Source organism: Lynx canadensis, chromosome D1 (genome assembly GCF_007474595.2).
Source record: "Lynx canadensis isolate LIC74 chromosome D1, mLynCan4.pri.v2, whole genome shotgun sequence".
NCBI classification, from domain to species: domain Eukaryota; kingdom Metazoa; phylum Chordata; class Mammalia; order Carnivora; family Felidae; genus Lynx; species Lynx canadensis.
In genome coordinates, this window is record NC_044312.2 from 105,384,459 (window position 1) to 105,403,717 (window position 19,259).

Below are 19,259 nucleotides of genomic sequence, written 5' to 3' on the forward strand. Positions count from 1 at the left end.
CCTTAGAATCTAGCGGGCCTGATGGGAATCAACAGCACATCACTAAAACCACCGTAACTGCATGCGACTGGGGCCACGGAGGGAAAAAGTCCAGGGTTCAAGGAGAGGACAGAATGGCGGACCCAACTCAGGCTCCCTCTGGGTCTCAGAAGACCTTCAGAAGCTTAAAGCCGGGCTGGGTGGGGGCGGGGGCCAGAGGGGAGAGCCCAAAGTATTTGTAGTTTTCCCCACATCATTAAAAACTCTTTGTGAATATCTTTTTGCAAATATTCTTATTGTTGATCCTCCTAACCGATCCGCCAGTTGCTTTTAGACAATTCAGTTGTCCCCAGTTTGGAGGACTGTAAATTTTTTTCCTATTAGAAACAAGGGAAGGGAAGGCTTTGTCTAACGTGTGTCGTATATTTCCATGTTCACGGTGAGCCTGCACTGGGGGGTCCTTCTTGCTCCCGTCTTACAGAGGGAATTTGCGAGGCTCAGAGAAGTTAAATGATTTGCCTGAATCGCACAGTTAGCAAAGGTCTCGGGGGCACCTGGGTGGCTCGGTCAGTTAAGCCTCCGATTCTTGATTTAGGCTCAGGGCATGATCTCACGGTTCGTGAGTTCCAGCCCCGCATCGGGCTCTGCGCTGGCAGCACGGAGCCTGCCTGGGATTCTCTCTCTCCTTCTCTCTGCCCCTCCCCCACTCACACTCTCTTAAAAGGAAAAAAAAAAACAACAACAGAAAAGGGCTCAGGTGGGGAAAGGAATCTAGAACTTTCCAATTCTGACCCATGGCCTCTAATCTCTATGGAGTATTCCAGATTATTTCTTTAGGACAGGTTTCCAGAAACGAAATGACCGGATCAAAAGGGCTCTGCTGCTGTTGTTCTCAAGGCCGTTGACATGGGCTCATGACACTTTGCACTGATGTTAAAAAGAAAACAATGTGCTTGTGGCAGGCGACACATGCCCTCCGCGCGCTGGTTCTCTCTGTGGGCCCCCTCCACGTACGTGGCTGTAGCCCTCCGTCTCCACCCTGCCTTCCCCCAAACCCCGGCCCTGCAGCATCATCCCCTCGGCAAGCACTTATTACGTCTATGCTTTTCTCGGCACATCTTTGGAGCCTTCAGCTGGTGTTTCTCTCACCCCGTGTGCCGGGCGTGCCCAGGGCGGTGTTCTGGTGACCCCGAAGGGGCCTGACAGCTCCCCTCCCCCATTTGCTCTGACACTGGGCCGGCCAGCTGGGCCTCGGCCTCTCCTTCGGTGTCTACGCCTCTTCCCTTTCCATGTCCCCCAGCTCTCCAAGCCCCGGGGAGTCCCACGGGCCTGGGTGACACAAGAGGAGGACAAGTGTCTCTCAGCCTCCAGGCAAGGTGACTCTTCATTTTTCCTGTCCTCGGTCGCCTACATTTCACGTTCCCTTGGCATGTTCCCCTGGCTACCCTGTCCAGGGTCCTGGCCCATTCTGCTCGGGGCCGGCCGGAAAAGCTGCTATCCGTCGTTCTGCGCAGGGGGGGTAAGTTTTCTCCCCCCCGGTCGGAGCCCTCCCCTCCATCTCTCATCCCTGTGGGTCCATACTTTTGCAGAACGGGGAGGGGCGCACAACTCAAGATGATTTTGTGGGGCACACAGCATAACCGAGTTTAGTATCCAATAACACGGAGCCGCGTGGGAAGAAAAAGATTCAATTATTTTAATGATTTTCTCTTCGAGGCTCTGTCATTCTTTCTGAGCCTATCAAAGAGCCCGTCTTTATTCGATGATGACGCGTCTTTTAATATTTCTCATGTGGCTTTCCTTTTAGTACACTTAGTTTCACAGTTAGCTTCCATGTGGGGCACGCCGTACTAAAAGTCCATTTGTGCTCTATATTCGCTAAGTTTGTGCACGTCTACCTCGGTACCTGATTTTATAGAAATGCATTCATACCACACATGGTTTCCTAAATACAGCCTTTTATCTCCTTCTTTCCTTGTTTGCTTTCTCTCTCTTTCCCTCGCTTCTCCCACCAGCATAAGGCTCGGCCCCAGGACCAGTTACAAAATGTGAAGGGGCCCCCCCCAGTGCAATAGAAAAATGTAGAGCCCCTTGTTAAAAAAACTGTTAAGAATTTCAAGATGGAGACAGCACTGAACCACGTCCAGGGAACCTTCTGAGTTGGGGGCCTGTGAATGCACAGGTCACACGCCCATAAATCTGGCCCCCTCTGTCTTTCCCCCCACACTCTTCCCCATGTCCATATAATCGTACCAGTTCATAAAAGGTGTTTTTTTTTTTCTTTTTGGCCATCGCTTTACCAAAGTTGTATCACATTACACCTCCTTCCCTGCATCTTGCTTCCTTACTCAACACAGGATGGAAACCCCTCCAACCGGTGTGTGTCCATTTCATTCTTTATAAAGGCGGCATCAGAGGACATGCTGTAACCGGGCCATAATTCATTCCATTTCCCCAACGAATGAGCATTCACTCTGTGTCTAGTGATTAGCCATCCAAGACACCGCAATCAACACTTTTATAGTTGAGTATCTTAATGCTGTAGAGCAGATTCCCGGGAAAAGGTAACGGTTCCTTTTCAAATAAATTTACTCCAGCAAAAAGTGAATCAAATGCAAAGAAAAGTGTGAAACGCAGGACCAGACAAAGGCAGCAATGATTCCTGGGACGCACCGGTGCTGCGTTGGGCCCCGCGTGCCAGCCGAGGCCTGGATGCAAGGAGGGTGGGAGGGAAATTCTTCTTTTGTTCCTACAGGCACAGGACTCAGAGAACACAAAAGCCAGGATCCCTTCTTGGGATTGGGGGCAGGAAAATGCCTGGGACACAGAAAACAAACACTTGAGAATGAATAAACTGCCTTGGTGACAGCTGTCCTTAAAGCTGGCAGGTCTAGGGGCGCCTGGGTGGCTTAGTCGATTGAGCGTCCGACTTCTACTCAGGTCATGACCTCACGGTTTGTGAGTTCGAGCCCCGCGTCGGGCTCTGTGCTGACAGCTCCCAGCCTGGAGCCTGCTTCGGATTCTGTGTCTCCTTCTCTCTCTGCCCCTCCCCCACGTGTGCGCTGTCTCTGTCTGTCTCTCAAAAATAAATAAATGTAAAAAAACAAAATAAAGCCTGGCAGGTCTACTCACTCCTCCATCAGCCAGTCAATCAGCAACCACAGGGTTGGACAGCCTGGGACACAGGGCTGGTTCAGCTTTGAGCCCCGCCCTCCAGGGTTTTCTGGTCTAACAGAAAGCATGTGTGTTTTTGCACACGAGAGTGGTTTCCCAGACCCAGAGACACACACAGTCGATCTAGGGCCCTCCACACACACACACACACACACACAGACGCTCGCACACAAATGGTCACAACCACACACTCACACACCCACCACAATCACAAGCACACACACGCCACAGCCAAGACCCCATTCCCCACCCCGGGCCCTGGCACACGTATTGAAAACTGTTACTTTGTGGCACTGGGACCATTGCTGTGGGAACCGGGATTCTGCAGTCCTAACCTCGGGGCGTCTGGATCCTGGTTCTGAATATTCCATTAGCCACAGAGTTTGTGCTCTGAATTCTGAGTCCTTTCCCTCCCCGGGGGTCAGGCCGGGCAGCCAAGCAGGGAGCTGGCAAGGACAGGCAATTCTAGGCCTGATTACTTTCTGTCTGAGTGATGGAGTGGCCCACATGGGTGCCTACAGGAGAGCTGTGTCTGCAGGCCTGAGCGTTGGGTGCGCCTGCGCGCACGACTGGGTACGAGTCCGGAGAAGCTTCTCAGAATATGTAGCAGCCGTGCCTGAGTCTGCAGCCCCTAGATCAGTCAGACCAGGCCAGGCTGGGCCGGAGTAACAAACATAGGGTGAAATCTTCATGGCTTACCCCAGCAGAGGTTCACTTCTGGGTGTTTTGTTTTTTTGGAGGGTTTGCGTATGTTTTTTCGGAGGGGGCACCAGGATGTGAACCGGAAAAGAGGTTTACTTCTTACACAAAATTCCAGTCGGGTCCGCATTTCCCTCCATCTTGTGATTGCATCAGGGCCTCCAATACTGGGTCAAAAGAGAAGAAAGAGAAGGAAGGGACGAAGGAGGCTCGCTGCCTCTTCCCCACATCGGCCCATCAGCGAGCACACGCCCTTCTGAATGCAGGGGAGAGACCCTGAATGCAGGGGCGCTCCTTTGGGAGCACAGCGACCCTGGCCACAGCCCTCCCTTTCTGCGTCTGCAAACTGGAATATCCCTGCCCAGCACGGAGCCCATTCCTCGGAGACCGTTCAAATCCAAACTCTGCTTTTTGCTCAGCTGGGGCGGGGGGTGCCTCGGGCCAATATCAGTCGGGGTCCCAACAGGAAACGGGAGGCGCTTTCAAAATAGGAGACTTTGAAGGGGCTTATTTACAAAAAGACTATTTACGGGGGCGCCTGGGTGGATCAGTTGGTTAAGCATCTTCAGCTCAGGTCACGATCTCAGTTTGTGGGTTCGAGTCCCGCGTCGGGCTCTGCACTGACCGTGTGGAGCCTGCCTGGGATTCTGTCTCCTTCCCTCTCTGCCCCTCCCCTGCTTGTGTGTTCTCTCTTTCTCTCTCTCTCTCTGAAAAATAAATAAACATTTAAAAACACACAGAAAGGGGTGCCTGGGTGGCGCAGTCGGTTAAGCGTCCGACTTCAGCCAGGTCACGATCTCGCGGTCCGTGAGTTCGAGCCCCGCGTCGGGCTCTGGGCTGATGGCTCGGAGCCCGGAGCCTGTTTCCGATTCTGTGTCTCCCTCTCTCTCTGCCCCTCCCCCGTTCATGCTCTGTCTCTCGCTGTCCCAAAAATAAATAAACGTTAAAAAAATAATAATAATAATAATTTTAAAAGTTGGGGCGCCTGGGTGGCGCAGTCGGTTAAGCGTCCGACTTCAGCCAGGTCACAATCTCGCGCTCCGTGAGTTCGAGCCCCGCGTCAGGCTCTGGGCTGATGGCTCGGAGCCTGGAGCCTGTTTCCGATTCTGTGTCTCCCTCTCTCTCTGCCCCTCCCCCGTTCATGCTCTGTCTCTCTCTGTCCCAAAAATAAATAAACGTTGAAAAAAAAAAAAAAACACACAGAAAAACCAAAAGGCTATTTACAAAGGATAAGGTAAGCTGTTGCCACTCTGGACCCAAGGAGACAAGACCAGGGAGTGGTCAGCGAGACCTGGAAGGAGAGAGTCAAGGACAGGAGGAGCCAGGGGAATAAGCACCTACCCCTCCACGCTCCTCCCTCCCTCCTGCTTCTGCTGGGGCTCCCCGTTGGCTGAGCCAAGCAAAAGCTAAAGGGCCCAGGGAGATGCTGATGTAGCCCAAACAGGTCAGCACCCAGGGGGCCAAGAGGACAGGGCTCTGGAAGGACAAAGGGGTACCATCCGGGCCAGGCGATTGGTTTCTATTCTTTGGGCCTCCCTTTCCTAATTTGTCAAAAGCAAACGCTAATAGCTATCTCACTGCCTGTTTGGAGGAAAATGGAATACTATCTGCGAGGACTTTGCATAACTTCAGTCTTTGGCAAATGTTTCTCCGCATCTGAAAGCTCTGCAGTCTGATGGACCCGCCCCCAGATGCAACGATTACCCAGAAGCCTGGTGTGAGTTTCTCAAACAGGTTTTCCAAACAACAATGTTCTTCCTGACAATAACTCCCGTTTGAGCTTCTTCTGTAGGTCCAGTATTTTATAGGTATTGACTCCTTTCAGCCTCACAATACCTGCCTAAGTGCGACTGCCAACAAACTGGGACTCTGACCCAGAGAGGGTAGTAGCCCATCCACGGTCACTCAGCCAGGAAGTGTGTCCCCAAAGCCCCCAGTCACTCCTCCCTGCTCTACTCTGATGTCTGAGCACGTTTGCACAATTCAAAGGGGAAGTGGAAAATGCCCCAGAAGAAAGCTTGAGAATTTTCCTACCCTGAATGGAGGCAACTATGCCCAAGGCCCAGGGCCATGTCGTGTCAAGGTCCCCACGTAGCCACAGAAAGTGTCCCCTGTCCTTGAAGTCACCTCTGTGCCCTCTACCTCTGTGCTCACTCACCCACCATGGCCGCTGCTGGTTAATTTCAGGTCACCCGACTCCAACCCCATCCGGCCAGCCCAACACCAGCAGCACAGAGACCCAGCCCTTGGAGTCAGGTAAGGAAACAATCTTTCTGGGGCGCACAGCCGGCTTTCTGAGACCAAGCAGGGGGTGTCCTGAGTGATGGGAAAGGAAAGACTTTTAGGGGATCAGAGAGGCTCCCTAACTTCCTGGCTCAGTGCCTGAGTCCTGCCATCACCTTCCCTCTGAGATCTTAGAACTGCCATCTTTGAAAGGCCACTGATAAAATGTCACATATGCTTGGGGCACCTGGGTGGCTCAGCCCATTAAGCATCTGACTCCCGATCTCAGCTCAGGTCTGGATCTCAAGGTCATGAATTCAAGCCCCACGCTGGGCAAGGGGCTTACCTTAAAATAAAATGTCACGTATGGGAGGTCAAAATGTTCAGTAAGCATTTTAAGGAGACTTGCTGAGAACAAGCTGAAGAACTCTTAGTGGGGGGGGGGGGGGTTCTGCCAAGTGGGTCCTTGATTAACTCAACACATATCAAGCACCTACTCTGTGCAAAGCTGTGTGCTATCCTGAGGGTGTAGTCCTGGGCAAAAATAGGCAGGTGACTCCCCAAGGACGGTGTCTGGGTTACCACCATCCCAAGAAGCCCGTCTTCAACCCCATCACCAACCCCATATCCATCCTCCAGGGCTTCCAGGTCATGATGGCGGCCTCAATGGTAACTCTCAGAACAGCAGAGGGGCCTAAGAGTGGACGCATGGCATCCACAGTACAAGGGCAGGGCCTGGCACCCAGAACTCTGCCCTTCCTTCACACAAGGGTGCCCTGGAGACAGGGGCAAGAGAGGGAGGTTTGTGGGGACTGGACCCCTGGTTCTCTGTCACCCTAGACGGAACAAAGGCATCCTAACCTCTACAGTCACCCTCAGCCCCCGTCTCCTGACTCTAAGGAGAACCAGGTCAGGCCCCAAAGGGGGATTGGGGATGAACCAGCCCAGCCCCATTCTGCAGATGGGAAGGCTGAGGCCCAGAGCCCAGGAGGGTATAGTCTGAGGTAACACAGCAGGTCAGCGGTGGAGCCCCTGGAAGCCGCCGCCCCCCACTGCCATCCCTGGGGTCTGCAGAGTCCCAATCGGTGGAGGTCTCAGCTGGCGTCTGGCACTTCCAGGAGGGCCGCTCGGGATCCGCCTGGTGAATGGGAGCAGCCACTGCCGCGGGACGGTGGAGGTCTGGATCCGACAGTCGTGGGAGCCCGCGTGCGGGGCGTTCTGGAACCACAATGCCACCGAGGCCGCGTGCCGCGCGCTGAGCTGCGGCGGGGCGGGGGCAGCCGTCCAGCCCACCCTGCCGCCCTCGGAGCCGCCGCCTGGTCCAGGCGCGGGGAACGCCAGCGAGGCCCCGAACGCCACACTGGCCCTGGCGCCCGCCGTCCTGTGCAGAGGGCCCGAGTGGCCACTCTGCGACGTGGTGGAGCGTCCGTGCGACAGCGACAGGAGGCCAGCTGAGGTCACCTGCGCAGGTACAAGTAGACCGTCATCTTGGCCCTGCCTGCCCTACCCTCAGGCCTTCAAGCCATTGTCCCTCACTCCTGTCCCCGGCCCTGGCCACTGGACCCAAGGCCCGCCCGCCGGACCCTCCCTCCCCCTACCCCCCCACCCCCCGCCGCCCGCCACCGGCCACCCGCCACCAATGCAAGCACAGCTGGTTCCCACACTGGTGGACTGCGGCACTGTCTCATTTCCAGCTCTGAGCAAGTCCTCAGATCTGGACGCTGGACCTCTCCCCCTACTGGATCTCCAGCTCCGCCACTGTGGTCCCCAACCTGACCCCTTGGCTCCCCAATCCTAACTGGGTCTCTAGCCCTTACCTACTGGTCCCGCCTCTGCTTTCGCTCAGGACCTCTATCTCTGCCCCCACCTCCCATGTGCATAAATATGCCAGGTTCCCTGTGTCCCTTAGCAGCGCGGCTCTCCAGCCCTGAGGACAGCCTGCTCTTCGGGCTCCGCCCACCAGGCCTCTAGCCCCACCCACCAGCCTGCAGCTCCGCCCACCCAGTCCGCAAGCCCAGAGATTTCCCCTGTCCCGCCCACGAGGTTTCTAGCCCCTCCCACCGGCCCCATAGCCCACCCACAGGTCCTTAGTCCTGCGGAGTCCCCCACGTCTGCCCACTAGGTCCTCAGCCCTGACTGGGTTTTCCAGTCCTGCCCACCGAGCTACCAGCTCGTCTCATCGGATCCACCGCTAGGACCACCCTCCCCCCTCCCCCCACGCTCTTCCCAACCACCCACAAACCTCTTCTCCTTCCCCAGAGAACCGCGCGGTGCGGTTGGTGGGCGGCAGCGGTCCGTGCGCCGGCCGCGTGGAGATGCTAGAGCGCGGCCAGTGGGGGTCGGTGTGCGACGACACGTGGGACCTGAAGGACGCCCACGTGGTGTGCCGGCAGCTGAACTGCGGCTGGGCGGTCCAGGCCCTGCCCGGCCTGCACTTCGCGCCCGGCCAAGGACCCATCCACCGGGACCAGGTGAACTGCTCGGGGACCGAGGACCACCTGTGGGACTGCCGTGGGCTGCCAGGAAACGGCTACTGCGGTCACAAGGAGGACGCCGGCGTGCTGTGCTCAGGTGAGCCGGGGGTCATCTACCCGCACTTACTGGGAGCCGGGAGGGATGACCCCTGCCGGAGCGAGGTCGAGTCCTCGCAAATACGGGGACAAGCAAATAAGAGACAAGCAAATAAGAGACAGGCAACATCGGAGGGAGAGAGTGACAAGCGCCCTAAGAAAGCAAGCCAGGTGGAGTTTAGAGGGAGCCAGGACTCCAGAGTTGGAGGGTAAGCCTGCCCACCTCCTGGAGGAAGCCACATCGGTGGTGAGACTCTTCCCCGGGGCCAGCCGGTCACCGGGTTCAGAGCAGCAAGGGGAGCCGGACGGAGGAGGCTGGCAGCCTTCCAGATGAGGCCACGAAGCTCTGGTCCAGCCAGTGTTTCTTTCTACTTGTGCGCGGGCATGGGGGCTGGGGAGAAGGGGTCTTGGTAAATAGGGATTCTGACTCAGTAGGTGCGGGCAGGGCTTGAGAGTCTGAGTTTCTGACCAGATCCCACGCCACGCCGATGCTGCAGATCCACGGACCACAGTTTGAGTAGCAGAGCAGCATGGGCCAGTGTAGACGCAGCAGATGACCCCCGGGGGATGTGTGGGCAGATATAGACGGGGAAGGACACGGATTCGGGAGACTGGTTGGCTGTAGGGTGTTTGCATCCGTGAGCCAGGCCTGCTTGGGGCGGGGGGCGAGGGGGGTTCAGCCCAAAGGGTCCTGACCTGACTCTGCCCCCACCCCCACCCCCCGCACCTCTCCTCTGCAGAGCACCAGTCCTGGCGCCTGACTGGGGGCGCCGACTCCTGCGAGGGGCAGGTGGAAGTACATTTCCGTGGGGTCTGGAGCACAGTGTGTGACAGTGAGTGGTACTCCTCGGAGGCCCAGGTGCTCTGCCGGACCTTGGGCTGTGGGACCGTGGCCACAAGACTCCAGGGGCTGCCCCATTCCCTGCCGGGGAAAATGTACTACTCATGCAAAGGGGAGGAGCCCACCCCCTCCGATTGCTTCTGGAGGTTCAACAACCCCTATCTCTGCAGACAGTCGAGGGCAGCCAGAGTCCTCTGCTCAGGTATCCCTCCTCCCCACCCCTACCTCACCTACCCCCGGATGTAGACTAGCGATTCCACCCGAATCTGAAGCCTGAGAACTGGCAGGCCAGGGACCACGGCTTGGACTAGGTCAGGAATGACGACTACTGGCCTTCCAGGGACCGTTGCCCTTACCATGCCCAGGGAGACAAGGCTAAATAATCAGGGCACTCTTGCCCCCAGATTCCTCGATTCAGCCCCCAGATCGTGACGTCCAATATTTGGTGAGACATTCCTGCATGCTAAGCAATGGTCTCTGTTGACCGGAACTGGCTCAAGGACATGAAACCAACGGCTATCCCAGGGCTGGTGGCATAGAAGGATAACAGTGGGAGACACTAATAGTAACATCAGCGACAGAGTCTGGGGCCCCGATCACGTGCCAGGCATTGGGGAGCACCCGGTGCCTCTTATTTCCGCTAAGCCTCATTTCCCCACTAAGAATCGGACTCTGCCATATTTCGCCAAATCTAAGGCGGCATCGGGAGGTCACGCTTATTATTTTATGTACCATAAAGGACAACAATGCTGCCAAAATAAACTCGTGGCACGCCATCAGTTGTAACAATGGATGCCATCGCCCCAATTGCGGAGGTGTTAAACTGTGACAAAGCCAGAGCGTTAGACCCAGAGAAACATGGCATTAGGCGTCGCGAGGGAGCTCAGACACCTGTCTACGAAGCCTAGCTCCACCATTTACCCACTGGGGTGGGGGGGGTTCAGTTCCATGACCGTGTGGTTGCCGATCCTTGCCCTTTCGCAGGGTAGCTGGGAAATCGGGTGATATCCACCGAGGGACTTTGTAAGCCCCATCCCTTACCTGTCAAGCGATAATGATAGTGATCGTAATGTCGGCTTCCCAGCTCCCGGGGCCAATGTGAAGAACGAACCCAGGACTTGACAGAAAAAGAGATTTGGGGTCTGTAGCAGATTTTACAGAAAGAAAGGCTCGTTCTTTTCTCATCAGCCTCTTACTCTAACCCAAGAAACTTCCCAGCATGAAGTTTCCTTAGTGTGGGGGGTGGGGGGTGGGAAAGGCAGGTTTTCTTACCCATATGCACCCCCAAGTTCCAGGTCACTTGTCTGTCTTGCTCAGTTTCTAACACAAGGACTGGCACGCAGTAGGTGCTTGGTAATACGTGTTGAGTAAGTGATCGGTGCTTTCTGACAGGCTCCCGAAGTCTGCTCAATCTATCCACTTCTGAAGCCCCTGCAAGCATTCAGCCGGTCACTGTGGGTGAGTGTCGCTGGGTGTGCGGTTTCTCAGGGAGGTGGGTGCACGCCTCCCACGTCCCCTACCTCCAGCCGATGGACTTGCCGCTCCCTCCGCCCCCTCCCTGTCCCCGGGCTCCATTCTGTGGGTGCTTTTGCCCCTCTCCTCTCCCCTCCCTGCCGTGTAAGCTCCCCAGCTTTCCCGAATCCTGGTATTTCATGGACAGGAGCCCACTCTCCTGTCGGGCAGGAGAACAGAGCTGGAGAGAGCCAGCGCTGACCTGGTCTGACACGGGCCAGTGGTAGCTCACAGTCAGTGGGTTGATAACATCCCGGGCACCGGTCCAGAGCTTTGCCATCATTAGTTCCCGGCCCTGTGATGCTCCTGGTGTCCCCATCGGGGAGGTCTCATTAGAGCCTTTACACAGAGAAAAAAGCTCGCACTCACAGGATGAAGGCGCAGCCAGCCGGCATTTGGCCGGAGTTTGCATCCAAGGCTCTGATCTGAACCAGGCTTGGTCTGCCCGCCAGCTGTGTGTAGCTTGGCTGACTTCCAGGAAGACTCCTGAGGCTCAAAGCCCAGCCGTGTCCCCTGCTAGCTGGGTAATGTTGGGCTGAGTCTCTCTGAGCCTCAGATCCCTTGACTATAAAGTGGGGATGATAATCGCTGTAGCTTTCTCCTGGCTTTGCTGTGACTCTCCAGTGAATTCATTTTTCTAAAGCACTTAGAACAGGGCAGAGCACACGGTAAGCACTGTCGGAGCATTAGGTGTTCTCGTGATTATTTAGTCCGGGCACGGAGCCCCTTGGCAACCCCGGGATAGGCAGGGGGTTCACCGGCTGGGTGCCGTCCCCTGCTTCCACTGGAGGAAGGTGGACAGGGGCCTGGGGACGGAGTGGAGGGGCACTAAGTCCTGACAGACAACTGGCAATGGATGAAGGCACAGAGAGGGAATGGAACGCTGGGAAGGGTACGGGCTGTAGGGTGAACTCCTGCCAGGACCCCAGACACCCACTCGCATACTCTCTCTCTCTCTCTGAGGTCAAGGTGGGAAGCCTCATCAGCCTTCAAAGAGCAAAGAAAGATCCACACTCTAGCCCTTGGCCCCACAGCTCTGCCTTCAGCCTGTCCCTCTGGGCCCGAATTCACTGGTCTCTTCGTGGCCCCCGCAGCCCAGCCTCCCTCTTACACCCACTTCCTGCTGCTAAACCCACCTCCCACCCTGGTTCAAGTCAAGCCCTTTGCAGATGCAGGGGAGGGGAGAAAATGAGAACAGGGAGAGGGTAATTTCTTGGCAGTGGGGAGCAGTCACTATGCCCAGCCAGGGGGTCAGGATGCTTGCATCCCACCAGCCCCCTGTGGTGCTGTCACTACCCTTCATCCAGCCCTGTGGCCTAACACCGAGGAGGAGATGAGTCCCGTCTCTCCTCTCTCGAGGGCTCCAAGCACCTGCCTCATTATAGCCTCTTTGCAGGCTTTGGGTTCTTTTTTAGCAGGGGTGGCACCGAGAGAGGGGTGAAGACAGGAAGTCACATCAGGGCTGCGGAGCTGGGAGGTCCAGAATCACGGCCCTCACCTCTGCCCTCAGGGAGTACGTGTCTGATGGGAACGATGCATCCAGGGCACAGAAAGGACATCTCGCCCTCCTGATGGTCTGTTCGCTGCCAGAGGTGGCTCCACGTCACCTTCTCTGGAAAGCCAGCCTCGGTGTCCACCTCCCACCCTGCCCTACCAGAGAAGGCCCCTTGTAAGGCCTCATGCCTGCCCATACCTCCTTCCCAGTAAGCCTGGCGCCATATTGGATTGAGTCAACGTGTTCGTCTCCCCACTAGACAGTGGCCCTCAAGGCCTATGATGCCGATGTCGTATTTGTATCCCTAGAGCCTAGTGGGCACACAGTGGGCACTCAATGATTACTGAGCGGGTGGCCAGGGGAAAGGCTCACTCAGCTAATTGTTCATTCAACATTTCTTGGGCACCTCCCAATATAAAGTGTCTAAAAGCAGATGGGGACGTTCGGAAAAAAGAAGAGAGGAGGAAGATAAGTCCAAAAGGGAAGTAGGTCGGCTGCAGAGATGCTGGAGAGGCAAGAAGTCTATGTCTGTTCCTCTTTCTGATTTGGGGTTCTTGCTTCCAGAACCTACTATGATCCAGAAAGCAGAAGCCTGGAAATCGCGAGAACTAATGCTTTTCATCCTCTGCATCATTCTGGGAATTCTCCTCCTTGGCTTACTCATCTCCACAGCCTTTATCTTCTTGAAAGTTAAAGGAAAATACGGTAGGTGCAGAGTTCTGGGAGCCACGGGAAAGGCCCAGAGAGGGAAAGCAGCAGGCCTGAGGTGTGGCCTTCTCAGGGGGACGGGGGCCTCAAGGGACTCAGCAGAATGGAGCACCACCCAGCAATGGCCACCCAGCCCAGACCCCTGGGAGCACCTCCCGATGGGCAGGATTTTCCCAGCATGCCTGGCAGAAGTGGTCCACGGGAGGACTAGACTGTGTGCGTGCGTGTGGATTTGAGGGAGAGGTGGGGAGAGAGGCATCTCCGTGAGAACAGGACCAGCTAGACCGGGAGAGACCAAAAAGTGACTTACAGCATCTCTGCCTCTCCTCTCTCAGCCCTGCCCATTATGGTGAACGACCAGCACCCACCCACCACCACCCCAGAGGGTATCAATAGCTATCAAGATGTTCCCATCACCATTTCCAAAGAAGAAGGTACGATGTCCACCACCCTGGGAGTGAGGAAGGCTGGGGAGGACAGGAAAGGAATCCTTTTTTGGAGGGTCAGAACTGTGTAGGTCAAAGCAGCACCCCGGTTGGAGATGAGACCTCAGCCAGCCCACTGGTGCCCGTGGGACCTTGAGCATGTCGTGCCTCGATCTGGGCAGAGGACCCTCCAAGGCAGTCATTCTAGACTAGGCTTTAGAGTTCTGGAATACCACAGGGCATTTCTCAGAGGAAAGCTCTGCCCTGCTAATTGGCTGGTAGGTTTGTGATAGTATCGCCTCTTTCAGTAGCCCCAATCAGCCTTCCTGCAGAGCCCCATCCAGGTTTCCTGGAACATAATTTTATTTCATTTTTCTGAATGGAAAAAAAAAAAATCAGATCAGTCATCCATCTTTTACAACGTAGGGATTTATACCTCTTGAAAGTCTTGTAAAGGAACTCGAGTTTCATCGCATCGCATTATGACTGTATTAAATCACCTTTATTTGAAAGCATTCGGTGACCGGAAAAGCAATACAAAACTCAGCCAAATTATATACATATTCTCTCTGCACGGTATCCGTGTATTTGAGAAGAGACTATGAATACAGAACTTAGCACACAAGTTGGGCCCAGATCATCCGCTCACTGAATGTTATGGTCTCGAGGTTAAGAGCCACACTGCCCGCTTCTCTGGGCAAGGTGAGAACCTCCCTGTGCCTCAGTTTCTTCGGCTGTAAAAGAGGGACCGTAATGCACCTACCTCACAGAGTGGTTCCAAGAATCCAGACGAGATCATGTTTTAAATGTTAGAACAGCGCCTGACATGTAGTGACTGCTCCGTGCTTGTGAAATAAACACATGTTATTAGTTCCCCGTGTTTGAAGTGGGGGGGGGGGGGAGCTTGGAAAACCCAGGCTGGATGGGCTTGTACAAGATGGGCTACCCCGTGCTCTCCCTGCCGCTCTGTCTCTGGTCCCCCCCACCCACGCTCTCTGCTGCCTCTCCCTGCGCCTTTCTGCCCACCACTCCCCCGTGCCCCAACTCTGCTCTCTCCCCAGCTCCCAAGCTGCCCATCCAGGTCCAGGCCCTACCCCCCAAGGACTCGGACTCCAGCTCGGACTCAGACTATGAGCATTATGACTTCAGCGCCCAGCCTCCCGTGGCCCTGACCACCTTCTACAGTGAGTGCCTGGGCTCCCGAGGGCCCACCCGCCCCTACCAGGGAGAGGGCCCATGTGGCTGGAGACCCTCCGTAGGTTCCATCTGGTGACCCCTGCATGACATGGGTTGAATGCCCCTCCAACTTCCTTCTTTCCCACGTTTGTCTCTGGCCACGCAGGGTCTTAAGACCCGCCCCTCGACATTCACCGGCAGGTGGCCGTGGCTGTGTTAGACAAGCAAGTCCAAGCAAGAGACATTCATTCAGATGGTTTCTCCCACACCCCTTCTGTGTCCCATTCTGCCCATCAGCCTGGCACCCTCCCCTCCCTTCATGGGCAAGCCCAGCTTGAACCTCTCAGCCGGCTTTTCCAGCTTTCCTTCCCGCCTGCTGGGGATAGGACGAGGAAAGACAGTGCTTAAGGCAGGGCCCATGCAATGCTGGAGGTTAGAGCACAGAATCCCATGCCTATTGTGAAGTCCCTTGGGAGCTTGTCAAACATTCCCCGGTTCTCCCCGGGACCCACCATATAAGCGAGGATGAGAGTTTGGCTGTGTGTGACGGAGGTCCCCAAATGACAGCGTCCTAAGAAGTCGGCAGGGGCCCAGGCTCCTCCTTTCTTGCCGCTGTGCAATCCCTAAGCTGTTGCCCTTGTCCACATGGTCCAGCGTGGCTCGCCACAACATCCACATTCTGGGCAGCAGGACGGGAAGGGAAGGTGGGGCATGCCCTACCCTAAAAGGCAGGACGCCAGAGATGCCCACATCACGGCCACCCACATCACCCCGGCTGGAACTTAAGCCCCCCCAGCTGTAAGAGAGGACGACAGACGAAACCTCTGTCCCAAGCAGCTGTGTGTCCAGATAAAGGCCAGAGGGGAGAATGGATATTGGGGACCACCGGTTGTCTGTGCCCCACCCGGCACACCAGGGCCTATGGGGTGGGAGGTGGGTGATTCCACTTCTGCTCTGTGCCACAAATCAGCATTTGGGAGCCACCGGGATGAGGCATCCTTAGAGCCCGGGATTCTGAGCCCAGGCACGTAAGAGGCAAGACCAGGAGTCCAAAATCCTGTGACATTGTGATGGAAATTCAGGGGTACCGGTTCCGAGAGAGCTGACGGCAAGGTTCCAGACCCTCAGGTCCTTAAGACTCAACAAATCCACATCTCTCCAGTTCTGAAACAGGGAACTGGATGTAAGCAAGGCTTCCACTCCGGAAAGTTCTAGGTGCTCCTAGAAAGTTCTAGGTGCTCCTAAAAGGCACCGCCTGCCCCTTTCCTGCCCAGAGTCTCCAGGGCATGAGCGGAGAGCCCAGGACTCTTCCTATTTCCTTAAGGAGGAGGAGGGGCAGCTGGCGGGCCAGAGAGGCGCGAGGCACTGGGGTCTCTGGCCAGAAGCAGCCTGTCCCCGTGCTGGTTAGCGATTGAGGTTTGGGGTCTGGCTGGACAAGAGCCTAGGGTGTGATGGGAAATTCTAAGCCCCTCGGTACCCCTGGGCTTGTCCTCCTCCACTGTTCAGCCTCAGGGCCCCCTCCCAAGTCCCGAGGCCCACCCGCCCCTCCTCCGGGCTCCCAGGACCAGGAGGTGGACCTTCACCCCTCCTCACCACCGCTCTGCTTGTAGATTCCCAGCGGCACCGGGTCACGGAGGAGGAGATCCAGCAGAGCAGGTTCCAGATGCCTCCCCTGGAGGAAGGTGAGTCGGTGATACGGGACGTCGGCCCCGACCGAGTTGAAAGCCCCCTTGATGCATTGCCGCTTCTCTCCTCACCATCCTCCTTTTCCTGGCCCAGGACTTGAAGAGATGAGTGCCTCCCAGGTCCCACCCGCCAGGGCTGGACACTACGTCGCAGACACGCCCTCCCTGGGCTCTCAGCGCCACCCAGGAAGCAACAGGGGATCCAGCACGTCCTCCGGGGAGGATTACTGCAACAGCCCCAGTAGCAGGCTACCTCTGTGGACCCCTCAGGTGTTTTCTACAGAGAGGAGCCCCTTCTTGGAGCAGCCCCCGAACTTGGAGCTGGCTGGCTCCCAGGCTACCTTTTCAGGTAAGCTGGGCCCAGGAGGACTCTGCGTGTACCCCGGCCTCCCATCCCGTAGCCGGCCTGGCCGGAGGAAGCGTGCAACCGGAAGCCCTGAGCCAGGCTGAGTTCGGGGATCCCAGCCCCAACCCTGCAGCCACTTGCTGTGTGACCTTGGGCAAGCCTCCACCCCTCTCCGGACCTTCATTTTCTTATTCGTGGTCAAGCCAGGGACTTCACTCTTGTGAGTCGGGAGGGCCTCCTAGCCCTGGCAGCTCGTGAGCTGGCTGTCCCCAGGCAGAGAGTGACCGGCTCCGGGGCTTTCCGGCAGGGCCCTCGGCTGACGACAGCTCCAGCACCTCCTCCGGGGAGTGGTACCAGAACTTCCAGCCGCCGCCCCAGCCTCCCTCGACGGACCAGTTTCAGTATCCAGGTGCCAGCGGCAGGGGAGGTGGGTCCCGGAAGGGGGGGGTGGTCAGGGGCAGCGGGTGCACGCGTAGGGGGAGCTCTGGATCCATCGATCCATCGGCCCAAAGGGAAAAGAAAGGAAGTAAAATGAGGAGGTGGGGAACATGGATGGGGATGAGACAGAGAAAGACTCAAAGAGTGCCTTGAGAGGAAGTGAGCTCCGCATTAGCGGAGGCATTCAAACAGAAGTAGCCGATGGTCCCTTGGGGGGGACACTGAGGTGGCGGGCGTCTGCCAGCACTCAGTCGCCCAGCTCGTCCTGTGCAAACTTGGGGACTAGCCCTACACCGCACAGACGAGGCTCTGCCTTCTGGGCTGACAGGCCAGCAAGGGAGCTGGCCGCGACCAAGAACATACAACGGGAGTCTCATCACTGCACACCGCCCGGCATCACAGGGGAGGGGGCGGACTCGGACCCGCTCGGCTCCGTCCCACGGGGCAGGAGGGGCGGTAACGAGCCTCCCACTAACCCGAGCCCCCTGGCCACACAGGATCCCCCAGGCCCCAGCCTGGTTCCACTGGCAATGAGGACTATGATGACATCGGGGCATCCTAGGCCGGGCCCACGAAAGGCTCCGGCGACTCCCTTCCGCTGGACTCCTGCTCTACCTGCCCCCGCTGTCCCACCCCGTCCTCCAAGCTCGCCACCCCCCCCCCAGGGGGCTGAGAAGCCTCCCCCGGAGAGATGCAAGGAAAGCCCTCACCTTGCACCGCTCAGTCTCCGTCCATCAAACAGAAGCTGCTGGCCCAGCCCCCCCCCCCCCGCCGGCCCCAAACAGCCACAAGGTGGAGGGTGCTGCCTCGGAGAGGTGGTGAGCTCTCCGTCTCAAGGATGAACGAGCCACCTGGACCACCTCTCAGCAGGCTGCAAGGAGGGGCTGAGCTGAATGACTCCTGAGGCCCCTTCGGGTCCTCGGGCGTCTACGATGCGTTTGCTTCCCCGGGTTCTCAGATGACTCCGGGCCCAGAGGTGCTGAGAGAACAGAAACAGGCCCCGTCCCAGCACTGCCCAGGGCCGCCCCATGTGCAGGGGCTGCTGGGCTGCTTCGGCAGGTGGATCCTGGGGCTGGGGGTGGCACACCCACTGGCCCAGGTTGGCAAGGGCCCGGGCACGGAGTCCAGCCTTCCTGGGAACCGCCAGCTGACCACGAGCGGGACGACTGCCCCTCCCCCACGAACAAGGTGCTGGCGCCCGCAGCCAGCCCTGCCTCTAGAGACCCTCGGAGCCCACCGGGGCACAGCCCTGTTCTGCGGTGACCATCCCTGGACAGAAGATCCTTATTCTAAGCTTCCCATGGCTTACGACGATGACCCTAGCCCAGCTCCCCCATAGACCCAGAGCTGGGCGCCAGTGCCCACGGCAGCAGGAGGGGCCCAGAGGCTGTGCGAAGTACCTCGCGCCCATCTGTCTGCTTGGATTGCTGGGAGCTTCCCCGAGGAGCCCGGGAATATACAGTGTCACACCCAGAGCCACAAACACGTCCCGGCAGCCTCCAGAGAGAGGCCCAAGGGCTCGGGGCCGGCTGCTGGTGTCCTGTTCCGAGTGTCCTGAGATTAAAGTAATTGCTGAATAAAAATGGGGCATTGAGTGACAAGGCCTTGAACACGCGCGCGCGCGCGCGCGCGCGTGTGTGTGTGTGTGTGGAGGGCGGGACAAGGTGGACACAGACATGCCCGTGAGGGAGGTCAGTGGCTGCATCCCTCTCTTCTCTGCCCCACTCGGCCGACGCTGGCTCAGTAGCTCCACGGGTTTCCAAGGCAGGGTCATGTGATTGACGCTCAGAGCTGCCGCCTGGCAAAGAATCGCTCCCAGGCCCGGGGGAGTTGAAACGAGCCTGGCATATGCCCGGAGGGGACGGGTTGTGGAGTGGCTTCGTACAGAGGAATCCTTTTCCTCCGTCGGCCCAGAGGCCGCGATTTGGGCCCAGTGGCAAGGGCCGGCGGCCGGCTCTGCCCGGGGCTCAGGTTTCCTCCCAGAGCGG

At 57.3% G+C, this 19,259-nt stretch overlaps 1 protein-coding gene across 6 annotated transcripts in view; it reads left to right on the forward strand.

Annotated features, from left to right (window-relative positions):
- CD6 (CD6 molecule) overlaps positions 1-18,854 on the forward strand; it is a 41,308-nt gene extending 22,454 nt beyond the window's left edge. Inside the window, exons 2-13 of one of the 6 annotated variants that reach the window (XM_030331605.1) lie at positions 6,040-6,108; positions 7,194-7,544; positions 8,335-8,646; positions 9,386-9,688; positions 10,879-10,944; positions 13,058-13,198; positions 13,537-13,635; positions 14,688-14,810; positions 16,413-16,484; positions 16,582-16,836; positions 17,141-17,260; positions 17,769-18,854. In XM_030331605.1, the coding sequence (XP_030187465.1) occupies positions 6,040-6,108; positions 7,194-7,544; positions 8,335-8,646; positions 9,386-9,688; positions 10,879-10,944; positions 13,058-13,198; positions 13,537-13,635; positions 14,688-14,810; positions 16,413-16,484; positions 16,582-16,836; positions 17,141-17,260; positions 17,769-17,833 (1,976 nt within the window). In that variant the 3' untranslated portion in view covers positions 17,834-18,854. The remainder of the gene's footprint in view (positions 1-6,039; positions 6,109-7,193; positions 7,545-8,334; positions 8,647-9,385; positions 9,689-10,878; positions 10,945-13,057; positions 13,199-13,536; positions 13,636-14,687; positions 14,811-16,412; positions 16,485-16,581; positions 16,837-17,140; positions 17,261-17,768) is intronic. The other 5 variants (XM_030331606.1, XM_030331607.1, XM_030331610.1 and 2 more) reach the window with 5 other exon arrangements.
- Positions 18,855-19,259: the final 405 nt, after the last annotated feature.